The sequence below is a fragment of the Acomys russatus genome, chromosome 6, assembly GCF_903995435.1.
Source record: "Acomys russatus chromosome 6, mAcoRus1.1, whole genome shotgun sequence".
NCBI lineage: Eukaryota > Metazoa > Chordata > Mammalia > Rodentia > Muridae > Acomys > Acomys russatus.
Window position 1 is genome coordinate 88,490,065 of NC_067142.1, and position 13,318 is coordinate 88,503,382.

The 13,318-nt window shown below is 48.5% G+C and overlaps 1 protein-coding gene across 1 annotated transcript in view; it reads left to right on the top strand.

Moving 5' to 3' along the window:
* Plxna2 (plexin A2) overlaps positions 1-13,318 on the top strand; it is a 177,462-nt gene that overhangs the window by 147,593 nt on the left and 16,551 nt on the right. The window contains exons 13-19 of the mRNA XM_051148171.1: positions 3,101-3,218; positions 5,190-5,326; positions 6,146-6,313; positions 6,556-6,649; positions 10,520-10,759; positions 11,170-11,313; positions 11,617-11,851. Coding sequence (XP_051004128.1) covers positions 3,101-3,218; positions 5,190-5,326; positions 6,146-6,313; positions 6,556-6,649; positions 10,520-10,759; positions 11,170-11,313; positions 11,617-11,851 — 1,136 coding nt within the window. The remainder of the gene's footprint in view (positions 1-3,100; positions 3,219-5,189; positions 5,327-6,145; positions 6,314-6,555; positions 6,650-10,519; positions 10,760-11,169; positions 11,314-11,616; positions 11,852-13,318) is intronic.

A 13,318-nucleotide genomic window follows, 5' to 3' on the forward strand; every position in this document is an offset into this window, starting at 1 on the left:
GGTCCAGGGTTCCATCCTATGGGATGCCTCTGCCATCAGCAGCTGTAGCTCTTGTTATTAAGCTATAGAGTCTACTGTGGCACAATCCTTATTCTTCTACTTAGCCCTTTCCACTGCTGCAGCACCCCTTCTCCTGTAACTCATTCCTCTGATCTAAGACAGGTGTCTTGTCTCCATCCTGCCTTACAGAGCTCATGAGTGAAAGGAGAGAAGAGGGAGACAGCTCCACTTCACCTACCTTATGGAAACCCACTTAGCTTCTAAGACATGCCCACGTAGACATGCCCACGTAGACATCCCCGTGTAGACATGCCCACGTAGACATGCCCACATAGACATCCCCGTGTAGACATGCCCACAGAGACATGCCCACGTAGACATGCCCACGTAGACATCCCCGTGTAGACATGCCCACGTAGACATGCCCACATAGACGTCCCCGTGTAGACATGCCCACAGAGACATGCCCACATAGACATCCCCACATAGACGTCCCCGTGTAGACATGCCCACGTAGACATGCCCACATAGACGTCCCCGTGTAGACATGCCCACAGAGACATGCCCACGTAGACATCCCCGTGTAGACATGCCCACGTAGACATGCCCACATAGACGTCCCCGTGTAGACATGCCCACAGAGACATGCCCACATAGACATCCCCGTGTAGACATGCCCACAGAGACATGCCCACATAGACGTCCCCGTGTAGACATGCCCACATAGACATCCCCGTGTAGACATGCCCACAGAGACATCCCCGTGTAGACATGTCCACAGAGACATGCCCACATAGACGTCCCCGTGTAGACATGCCCACGTAGACATGCCCACATAGACGTCCCCGTGTAGACATGCCCACAGAGACATGCCCACGTAGACGTCCCCGTGTAGACATGCCCACAGAGACATGCCCACATAGACGTCCCCGTGTAGACATGTCCACAGAGACATGCCCACGTAGTCCCTTGTTCATAGCCTGCTTGTCACCCAGCCTTCTCCCTATTTATACCCCAGGTGAGACAGAGCTCAGATGCTAAATGAGAACTTCATGCCTCTGGCCCATTCAAGCACGGCACTCAGAGCCAGCCACAGGTACTTAGTTCAACGCTGGCCTGGCCCCATCTCCTTCTGTCACTCTTCTCCCTGGTGCTTCATGCATAAAGCTTCGCTTTTGGAACATGGACCTCAAGCAAAGAACTGTGTAGAACCTAGAAAGATAATGTGCCCAGCCAATTCCTAAGCCCTCATGTACATTTGAACAGGCCTGAGTAGACCTTCTTCCCTCTGAAACAGGCCTAAGAACAAGAGTTCAGTCTTGCCTGTAACCTTCACGTGTCCCCCAGTTTCCTTTTCCACAACTTGATGCTGACAGTAACTGCTTCCTCCCTTTCCAGTGGAGGATCTTTCCCACAAAGTACACATGTACAGTGAATGAGGAAAAATCCAGGCTTGATTAGAAGAAACTGAAAGGCGTGTCTTCTTCCCAGTCCCCACACTCACCCCCCACAAGAATAAGCTGAATAGCCAAGGTTCTTTTAGGGGTGAAAGAGTAGGCTATAGAAAACCAGGGACCCCAAAACAAAAGCAAGGTCCAGCACCAGGAAACGGCATTTACGTTGTCGCTCCAAGCAAGTAGCAGCATGAAAATAACCAGACGCCTTAGCTTAAGCTTCTCTGATGCGATGCTAATGAGGTTTAAGGATTGGACTGCATGCCAGACACTAATCAATTATTACTACCACGCGTATGTGGGTTCATAGTGAATTAATTTCATCAGAGATAAAGGGAGAACCTCCTTCCATGAGGTGCTTTCTTATTGCATCTTATATGCTGAACGTAGAAAGATAGTTACTGTATGTTAAGTAAATACTTACCAGGAATCCGTGTACTTACGTAGGATTAACTGTAACGAAGGAAATGAAGACTAGCGGCATGCCGTGTGTGTGTGTGTGTGTGTGTGTGTGTGTGTGTGTGTGTGTGTGTTATTTGTTTAATGCTAGTTTTATCACATTGAAATGGAATCTCTTTCCTAGAGAAATGATTCAGATAAGCATTGCTCTGTTAAACACAGGTCTTCCCACTGTGCCAGGATAATACAGGAGATTACTGGGGAGGAGGGTTGCTTTTCTGATAACCTACTAAGCATGCTTGGCATGGACACTGCTCTTGCCATCTGAAATGGTGTCATGAGGCAAGAAGAGGCTTTCCTTCCTCATTTCTTGGCCCCCTATCTGAGAAAACCGGTAGGACCCTCTCCTATCCATCCCAGGCCCATTAACTTCAGGCAAGGATCCACCCAAAAGTCTAATTTCCTCAATTCTACCCATCCCCTAAAACCCACCCTCTCCATAAGGCACTGTGACTTAAGGGACCAATGTTTAAATGTTATTCTGTAGCTTATCTCAGGAGCCAGGAAAATCACCAGTGGGTATTGATCTGGCCTGCTGAGAAAGTACAGAGCATCTTCCTCCAGTGCTCCTGACAATGTGAGGTGTGACTTCTGACCAAGGCCATGCCACCCTCTGAGCATGCTTAGCATTGATTAAGTGTCACTCGGTACCTAATGAACTCAGCCACCACCCATTACCTGAACTTCTGCCGTTGTTCTGGGAGATGCTGTTTGAATGCTCACGTTATCTCACCAAATTACCTAGTCCCTTTTGAAGGCTCACTGCAGGAAACAAGCTACAACTGAATCGGTGTGACAAATAATCACTCACCAGTGCTCTTATGGAGAGCTGCTGCATAGCAGAACAGGCCAGCAAAGTATTGCTGCTCAATCCATTCATCCCACAATCCTAGGCATGACCCATGGTGGAAGACACTATGCTAGGGCTCACAGAAATGGTGGCAGAGTTGAGCTGCGTGGTACCCAGAGCTACCCACAGCCTTTTACATATAACCACAACCACCATGCAGATAAGACAAAGCCTGGGAGGCCGGTACTAAACCCATGGTCACGTGAGTGCTAATCTGAGCCATGGCACAGCACTACAGCAAGGCGGTGATGGGCCACTCACTGACTGCTGCTGAGCAGGTGAGCAGGGGCTGCAGCCTTGTTAAGCCTCTTCACTGGGAGGTCTGCTGTTTCCTCAGGATCGTCTGTGAGATGGGCCATGCCCTCGCGGGCACCACATCTGGGCCTGTGCGCCTGTGCATTGGGGAATGCAAGCCAGAGTTCATGACCAAGTCCCACCAGCAATACACTTTTGTGGTAAGTACAAGGGTAAGGCTGGCCACATACCCAGCAAGGACACACATCTGTTTCGGGCATCTCCTAGGAAATTCTCATCTGCCCCTCCCAGCCAGACAGACCATGGTAACCAGTAAAGGGCATTTCTGTCTGCCCTTTTAGAAGGTTGTCTTTCTGGGTTTGAATAATCACTTTTACTTAAAAAAAAACAAAACAAAACAAAACAAAATTCCCAGAGACTTTTGAGTCTCAGGAGACCATAGGTCAGAGTTCTAAATAAGGCTTAAACTTAAGCCTTGCTTAGGAAATGGGTTCTAGATGGAAAACTAGGCTGTGTTTTATCACTCCATGTGGCATTGTGATCTAACTCCAGCCTAATGAGGACACACCGACTAAGTGGTTTATATTTATCCATATGCTTTGCTTTCAGGTGAGATATTTTAAGCTAAGGTTAGAAGAGTCACTGTAATATGGCAGAGATGTGCCTCTATGCATGAGACCCGGAGAGGGAACATATAAGCTGTGTGTCGTATATAAGTTGTGTGTCTATATGGTTGTGTGTACATGTGTGCACACCCCTAAAGACATCTCATCATGCTTACACAACACGCAGTTTTGTTACCACAGCTTTCTGTGAGGCTGGCACTAAATTCATGCCAAGTCAATAAATTGCTTCTGGGCCCTGCAGTCTGCGGAGGCTCAATTCATCCTAAATCAATACATTGTATTGGGTGCCCTTAAGTTCCTTTTCTAAATCCTACCTACATCGAGTACTTCATTAAAAAGCCTTAACAACCAGCCTTGCTAAGAGTTCTGAAAAGTCATTAGGCCACGAAACTCTCTTCTCTCAAAAGCATTTTACTACTTAGTCTAAAGCTTCCAGGCCTGTGTTCTCATTTTGGCTTCACTTCTTTTTTCCCTGTACATTTTTTCTCTCAGATTTGCCAGTCTTTCTGCAGCCACTGTACCTCATTTTCTTCCTAGGGGACATAGGAAGCAAAGAGAAAATATAAGATACGAGGAGAGTTGTAAATATCAGTGCTGGGAAGGGACCTAGGCCCATTATACCCTCCTCGATGGACCAAGGAACGAACTGAAATTCAGAAAAATCTCAAGACTTACCACAGGGCCATAGATACTGAAGGTCTGGTACAGCCTAGAATCTGCTCACTATGTTAAATGCACTTTCCAGCCTCCGCACAGCAACACACGCTTTAGATCCCAGCACTTGGGAGATGGAGAAAGGAGGGTCACAAGTTCAAGACCAGTCTGAGCTATATGATGAGACTCTAAATAGCAAGATAACAAAAACAAGAAAAATGCTTTCCACTGCCCAGTAGGCAGAAGCAATTCTTCCTGATTTAGGTCAACTGCTTGGTGCATCATTGGCTAGAGTTTTTGTTTTATTATTTGTTTGTTTGATTGTTTTAAGCTTTAGCTTAATGAACAACTTACTGAGCATGCTAGCAACTGATATTCTCATCCACCAGTAATGGTCAGAGAAACCATATTTAACATTTACTGATGGCACCAAGAGTCCTCAGTGCTTAGGGCAGGACAAGAGTACATGTATAAGGACCATGTCTATCAGCTGCCCAACTTAAGCAAGAACATTTTACTTAGCCCTATCAATTGTCTGCAAAAAAATAAAAAATAAAAATAAAAATAAATAATAATAAATAAAATTAAATAAAACATAAAAACCTCAGAACAGGCTCTATATAAAGTAGCATTTCCAAGCTGTTCTCAATTTGCAAAGTAATTGATAGATTAGTTGGAGTCATGTCACATTTTCCTTCAGTATTATGAGTACTGGACTCCACCAGAAGTTAGTTAATTCCAATGTAGATCATCGCTTCACCCCTCGCAGTGATGTTTGGAGCTGCAGAGGGCAGGAAAAGTGCCTTAGCTCCCATCATGATGTTTATCCCTCCCACCGTTAGGTCTAGCCTTAGATCTAAGCTAGGAATGTTTCTCCTCTTCTCTTCAAAGAATCCTTCTGTGCTGTCACTCAGCCCCATCAGGGGACCAGAGTCAGGAGGTACCATGGTGACCATCACAGGCCATTACCTTGGTGCTGGGAGCAACGTGGCAGTGTACCTGGGCAATCAGACCTGCGAGTTCTATGGGTAAGGTAAAAGTGAAAGGTGGTGTGTTGTTGCCTTGGCATGCCCATTATCTCCTCATCATTGGCCCTCTCCTTGGCTCAGACATGCCAGCCATTGTCAGAAATGTATGCCACTTACCAGTTTATGTCCCATAGATCAGAGGGATTGGTAACATCTAAAGAGAACTGGAGGTAAGGGTGACTACAACAGATGAGGGAAGATCAGATCCCAGGAACTCCCCAGGCTTTCTCTGTAAGGACTTGGGACTCATGGAGGGCACACGGTCTTCACAATTTAAGCACAGATTTGTCCTCAGGGTTGTCTTCTGTGCATTGAAAAAACAACCAAACAACCTCAACATATTTAATATTGTCAGCCACAACCATGAGCCCTAAGGACGCATGCAGACTTATAGAGAATTCTGAAGGAATCCACGGGTGAGGCCCCATTTTTGCCTCGTATTACCCACATAAGAGTTTTGCACTATAAACTCTGCAAGCTCAAGCCCTGTGTGTTTACCACAACAGAGGACAGGTGTTGCATTGACAGCCTGACTAGACCCTGAGCATTGATTAGTCATGTTGTAGAAAAAATCCAGAAGAACGAGTTCTCCAAAACCTTGTAGAGCCTTGTCCCTGTCCCTGTTCGTTGCCGCGCTCCCTTCCTAACCCAGCTAGGGTAAAAGGAAGGTGCTTACAGACACTGGTGAAGGATATTTCTGTAGTAGAGAAAACAGTAGAATGGTGTCATGGGCCGCACATGAGGTGAGGACATGCCTTTCAAGCTAGCTCATGCTCATCTCATCTCGTTTGTCTTAACCCTTTTCTGTGTCCCCATAAGGAGGTCAATGAATGAGATTGTGTGCGTTTCACCTCCATCATCCAATGGACTAGGACCAGTCCCTGTCTCCGTGAGTGTTGACAGAGCCCGGGTAGACAGCAGCCTGCAGTTTGAGTACATAGACGACCCTCGGGTGCAACGTATTGAGCCAGAGTGGAGCATCACTAGGTGGGTGAGATTGGCTAGAACATCTGGAGGGATATGAGGTTGGCAGGACACAACATCTGGGAGACAGTGTGGCTGGCGGAGTGTATCTGGAGGAAGGTGAGAGTAACAGATTCACCTCGAGGGAGACTAGGTTGCAGAAGCCCTATAGCCCAAGGGTGGCTCATGTTGGTGATCCTAGTGGCTGAATTTCAGTGTACAGGATTTAAGAGGCTTTGCCTGACCTAGCTTCTGCTTGTTTGCAGTGGCCACACACCCTTAACCATCACAGGCTTCAATTTGGATGTCATTCAGGAGCCCAGGATCCGAGTCAAGTTTAATGGCAAAGAATCTGTCAATGTGAGTAACCTTTGGTCTTCCCTTCCTTGGCCTCGGTAACCACGGCTCTGGCCACATCTTGCAAGGCCAGGGAGCTAGGCATAAGGTATTATATGTATGCCTGACCACTATACAGGGAACTGTACTGAGCCTTGCTCCGGTAGTCATGTTTCCAAATACCTAAGCCTTCTAGAAGCTAACGTGATGGCAGCATAATTTCAGGTGGCACAGCAAGGGTGTAAAAGAGCCGGCTGCTGGGTGATGCAACACACAAGGATAGTGTTTACTTAGAGGCTCAATGAGGAGCTGTGTGGAGGCAGAAAGAAGCTCTGTATTGGAAGCAAGAATCTGCCACTCAGGAGCTGTAGGGCTCTGATCAAGTCCTTTAACTTCTGTGATCTTGTGGTCCTCGTGGGTAAGTGGCTGTTGCTTTGCAGTTTCAGAACAGGCCTGCCATGGGCTTAATGTTTATATTTAATGTCAGCAGACAGAGAATTCTGACTGGCAAGATGATTTCACCTTCACTCCTCTGCACAGCTGCATGGCTTTATTCCTTTTAGCTATGGGTGTCTCTGAATTTCAAAAAGTTGTTATTCTGACAAGAACAGAGTATCTGATAAGTTATTGGAAATTTTCAGTTTGTTCCTGCAGCGCCATGTCACGTTTTTCAGCCAGCATCTTCTGAGCATTATTATATTCATAATTACAATACAGGAGGTGCTGTGTTGGCCATTGTTACTACTGTATGTTGCCATCATTACTCTGTGACCTTTGGGATAATGGTAAAGCCGAGATGGACACGAAAGGGGGAATGATGTCTTTCCTCTTATCCCTGACACATGGCCAGCCTGCTGCAGCTTTCTTGGAAAACAGAGATGCACAAAATAACAGAATGCTAGGCTAGGCCAAGAAATGTCTTAAGAATTATCCAGTCTCACACCCTCCTTGCATAGTGGAGAAATTAAGGCCAAATGGATGGCTTGCCCCAGTCACAAGGTATTCATGGCCTGACTTCCCCAGCATGCTAGAAATTCTTAGCACTTTTAGCTAGGTAAACACATGCTCCCTTCATCCGTATAGAATCTGAACCATGGGAAGAGCCTGGACCCTCCCCCCTCCTGACAGCTAAGTCTTCTCTGAGATCCCAGGCACTGCTGCTCTGTCAAGTTTCTGGGGCCTGGGTTGTTAGAAATTGGAGCCTTGAACTCACACCCAGGGAAGATAAACCATTTGTTCTCAAAGAACTAAGTACGGGGGCTGGGGCTGGAGAGATGGCTCAGAGGTTAAAAATTAAGTAAAGGTTTTAAAATACAGATTTTATTAATCGTTCCAATGTGGCCAAGCAGAGTATAACCCACAGATCAATTCTTAAGAGAAGTGAGCCCCATGCCAAGGCAGCCAGCCACCTCTCAGGCAGAGGCGGTAGAAAAAGCAGCTCTGGCTGCTCTGGGTCTTCTCAGGAACGACAGGTGCTATAGGCCCAGAGGATTGATTTATGTGTGTCAGTTGGCTCTAAGCATGAGGGTCTATTCCTGGCTGCTTGGTACAGAGTCACGGGATGATTAGGGCATGTGTGCAGCGTGACATGAGGCAGTTTGGGCTAAGGCTGATTCTGCCATTGTTTCCTGTGTGCATGGAGTGCTTCCTGGCGGCAAGGCTTTTGCTGTCTCGAGGAATTGGCCAAGCTAGAGGACAGTCTCCCCGGTTAACAGGGTTAATATGATAAGGCACCAATACACATTAAATGCGATGTGAATATAGTGTAGAGAGAATACTGCAAAGTTGGCCTGAGGCACACGAGGGTGGCCCCCAAAAGCTACAGCTTTTGTTCTTAATGGAAAAAAATAAAGCTAAAGATTCCCCCTCACCTGACATCCTATGGAAGCCACAGGCCAGGTGAGGTCCCTTCTCCCCTCCAAAGATGCATCCACATCTGGAGGACTATCCCCTCACTGCCACTAGGCATACACACCGAAACTACAGTATTTCCAGGCACTAAAATGTGGTTTTACCCTCTGGGGGGAATCAGAGGGCCCTAGGCCTACATGGTGTCCTGCCTGATAGTATCCAGACTGGCAGGCCTGGATGGAAGGTGCAGGGAAGGCAGTGTCCCTAGAACACAGCCTCACAGTGCTGCCCGGTGCCTCTGTTTACAGACCGACTGAAGGAAACACTGTGCCCTTTTGCTCTGTCTGGGCCGCAGCTTTGCCTCGGCCTGCCCAGGGCTGCCCTTTCCTTTGTGTTCCAGGTTCCTCGTAGTACATAAAGAGGAGGAATGGCACACAGCCTCCAAATGCATAGGGTTGTTGACAAGCTGTGCTTACTTAATTGACTTGTTGCTTCTCCTATGCCTCAGTATCCTCAGATGCACTGTGACGTTAAGTTGGAACGGGGCTGCAATGAAAGGACAGGAGTGGAAACTGATTCCCAGCACAGCAGAAAGGCTGGGGAGGCTGTTTTGTTAGAAGGGTTAAGACTTGGACTTGAGGTTCTGACATCACCTCTACATACCGGCTCTTTTCTATTGTCAACTGTTTTACACAGGCACCTGTTTCTAGTCATGAAACGCGTGCGTGCGTGTACACACGCACACGCGCGCGCGCACACACACACACACGAGACCTGCTAAGCAGGAAATACTAGAGTTCTTTTTTTTTTAATATTTTGGGATTTTTCGTTTGTTTTAAGGTTTATTTATTATTATGTATACAGTGCTCTGTCTGCATGTACACCTGCAGGCCAGAAGAGGCCATCAGATCACATTATAGATGGTTGTGAGCCACCATGTGGTTGCTGGGAATTGAACTCAGGGCCTCTGGAAGAGCAGGCGGTGCTCTTAACCACTGAGCCATCTCTCCAGCTCCTAGAGTTCTTGACATCATCCCAGGCTGTCCTGTGACAGCCCAGCTCCCACAGTGAAACTGAGTTAACTGTGGTGTAGAATAGAAGTTAGGAGGAGGGCAAGCTGGAATCATTTTCTCTAGCCAGTTTCATTGGTTGGCTGTTGTCTTAGCCTCAGAAACAGCCTCTGCAGGAAAGAACATCAGTCTGTGCTACATAGGGGCCAGCCAGTAGGATTCTGATGGCAGAGCAGAGGTCTGTCAAGAGACAAAGGAAAGCCTGGACTCAGTGTGGCTTCTGAGGTTCTCCCCAGTGCAGGTGGAGGGGTTACATGCCTAGAGAAGAGAAAGGAAGGCCCTGAGTGTCAGGATCCTGGTTGCTTAGCACTTAGTCCTGAAACACTAGCTGAATACTATTCAAGCGCACAATGCTCAGCTCACCACTTTCTGCTCCGCACCGCACCGCACCCCACGACCCCTCCCCCCCCAACACAATCTCTCACTGCAACGGTTTTCCCTCCGGACGGTCTTACATCTTCAACCGCAGCCCTTTGCATTGCTATCTCTTCCCCCTGAAACCTGTCTCTGCACTGTCCTTCTTTGGCCTAGGTAAGCCTCTTGTTCTTCAGATGAAAGCATTCGCTCCTTCTGAGGGAACTCTCTCATGAACCCTGCTTCAGGCCGTGTGTACCCACGGACGGTCCAGAGCATCTGGTCCTTCCCACCAGAGCGTTCCTCACGCGTTCATGCATTTCACAGGGTTGTGCCCTGTGCTGCCCTGGTCTCTCTGCGGACTAGATTATAATGCTTGTTTAATTAATCCAGAGCTGTCCCTTGAGACTACTTCACTCAGCCCAGTGTCTGCCAGAAAACAGGTGCTCCAAACAGTGTTAATGAATAAATGTGTGTGGTTAAATGCATCGTCACCACATTTTTCTTAAGGGCCTCATATGTAGCAAAGGAAGTCAAGCAAACAGCAAGTAAGAGGAGATGGTAGACCCACCTTCACTCTCCAGGTGGTCAGGTTTGAATGCTGCTCTCTGCCTCCTAGGTGTGTACAGTGGTAAACACAACCACCCTCACCTGTCTGGCACCTTCTCTGACCAGTGACTACCGTCCAGGCCTGGACACTGTGGAGCGGCCAGATGAGTTTGGGTTTCTCTTTAACAATGTCCAGTCCTTACTCATCTATAACGACACCAAGTTCATCTACTACCCCAACCCAACTTTTGAACTGCTCAGTCCTACTGGAATCTTGGATCAGAAACCAGGCTCACCCATCATCCTGAAGGTAGGACACATCATGAGTTGGGAGGGAAAGCCTGGACGGTGGGAGCAGAGAGTGCTGCAGGCCCTTCCCTCCTGAGAAGGCCCAAGCTCCAGGTGCTAGCATCTGGGAGTCCTGTCACACCCCACCTTCCCTGAAAGTCTCCTGTACCTCCCTGTCCATCTGTATCTGTCCATCGTTTTGTCTCTCCGCTTCCGTTCCCACACCCTTCTCTCTCACTCTCTGCCATTTCCCCCCCTTTTTGGTCACCTTTAATCTGTGGCTGGTTGAAGTCTTCTTTTAAAGCCTGTCACAGAGGCTAACTGGTTTTCACGTTGTTGCCCTGCCCTGTTTCCCTTATCTCTATTTAAGTAGGCATTTAATTTCTGCATGCATATGCCAGTTCTCCTCATTAAGATGCCTGTTCTCTGCAGGGCAAAAACCTCTGCCCTCCTGCCTCTGGAGGGGCTAAGCTCAACTACACAGTGATGATTGGAGAGACACCTTGTGCAGTCACTGTGTCTGAGACCCAGCTGCTCTGTGAACCTCCCAACCTCACGGGGCAGCACAAGGTCATGGTGAGTGAACCCCCTTCTGTCTCTGCCCTTTGCCCAACCTTGCCACGTATTCATGAAGAAAGGCTCCCTTCCACTGCAGTTGTGACTCACGCCCTCCGTGCCCTACATTAAGACGTTTAGCAGTTGGGAACACACAGATAAACACACAGACCCCAAGGCAGCTCTCACTTAGTATATGCCTGTGCACTGTCCTGTTGCAGTCTGTGCTGTCTCTCCTCACACTATAGTACTGCAGGATGTGGCGGCATCCCAGAGCCCTGTACCTGTGTGCATTGGGCGTGTCTCTGTGTGTACAATTCCCAGGTTCACGTGGGCGGGATGGTGTTCTCACCTGGCTCCGTGAGTGTCGTCTCCGACAGCTTGCTGACCCTGCCAGCCATTGTCAGCATCGCAGCGGGCGGCAGCCTACTCCTCATCATTGTCATCATCGTCCTCATCGCGTACAAGCGCAAGTCCAGGGAAAATGACCTCACACTCAAGCGGCTCCAAATGCAGATGGACAACCTGGAGTCCAGGGTGGCGCTGGAGTGCAAGGAAGGTGAGTTCTGGAGCGTGCGCACTCAGCGGCACTCTTACTCACTGAATTTTACATACAAACCCTGTCTTTTTTTTTAATCCTCTTTCCGTAAGACTTCATATTCTACTCTGTGAGGAACTTCCCCTGTCCCTGGGGTTGGAGAGGACCTGGGAGTATGGCCATGTGTGAGGAACTGGGTCCATTGGCCTAGTTCACTGTCCTTGCCCTACCCCAATTTAGCCCACAGTTTGGGCAGCTGCTTCTCCCTCTCAGGACTACCATGCCCTCACAGTCAGAATCTGCCAGGGCTCACCGTCTCAGACCACATCCTTTAGTTGCCAGTGTTTATCCCTTTCCGGATATCCTCAGGAGTACCTTTGGAGTTCGCAGAAGCCACAGGAAGCCATGCTTCCTTCCTGGCCCACCATCCAGGATTTGTTTCCTATCTCTACTGAAGACTGACTGCTCCGAAGGCCATACTTGCTGACAGCTTTGGGTGTGAATGTGTGTAGAAGTAGAGATTGTGTCTCCTCTCACCTCCCACACAGACACATCCACAGGGTGATAAGCATACCTGCCGTTCTCTCAGGCTGAGGACCTGACAGGCCTCAGGGTAAACATCTCAATTAGGAATCAAAACATTTTTCCTTTTGCTGCAAGTGGCTTTTCACAAGCAAGCAGCTACTGAACAGCAGGTAAGGACTGCCCTGGAAGAGCTGGGTCAGAGCCCTCCCACCTCCCTCATGCCCCAGCACAAAGCTTGAAGAGTTACCTCTTGACCTGGGAAGCCAGGAAGACACTTGGGAACTCTTCACTGCCTAGACACCCATAGGATGAGCATTTGACGGCAGAGGCCTTCCAGGCTTTTCATGTTTTGGTTGGTCTTCTTCCTAGGGGAAGGAGACTGACTTGCTTACTCTGAGCGTTGCTGACCTCCAGCAGTTCTGAGCCCCCTTGCTTCTAACACCTACAAAGGGCCTGAGTCTTGATGGCCGCTTCTCTACATTTTAGCCACCTTTGCACATGTAGAAGTAACAAAATTATAAACATGGAAGTCACAAAAAGTGCCCATCTTCTCATCATAGCATGTTACCCAGATCCTGTTTACTAAAACAAACCCTGGAGGTAATCGTAAAGAGAAAAGAGAAGGGCTGGGAGATAGCCCAGTCACGTGAGTGAGGACCTGAGAGGAGGGCTGGGAGATAGCCCAGTCACGTGAGTGAGGACCTGAGAGGAGGGCTGGGAGATAGCCCAGTCACGTGAATGAGGACCTGAGAGGAGGGCTGGGAGATAGCCCAGTCACGTGAGTGAGGACCTGAGAGGAGGGCTGGGAGATAGCCCAGTCACGTGAGTGAGGACCTGAGAGGAGGGCTGGGAGATAGCCCAGTCACGTGAGTGAGGACCTGAGAGGAGGGCTGGGAGATAGCCCAGTCACGTGAATGAGGACCTGAGAGGAGGGCTGGGAGATAGCCCAGTCACGTGAATGAG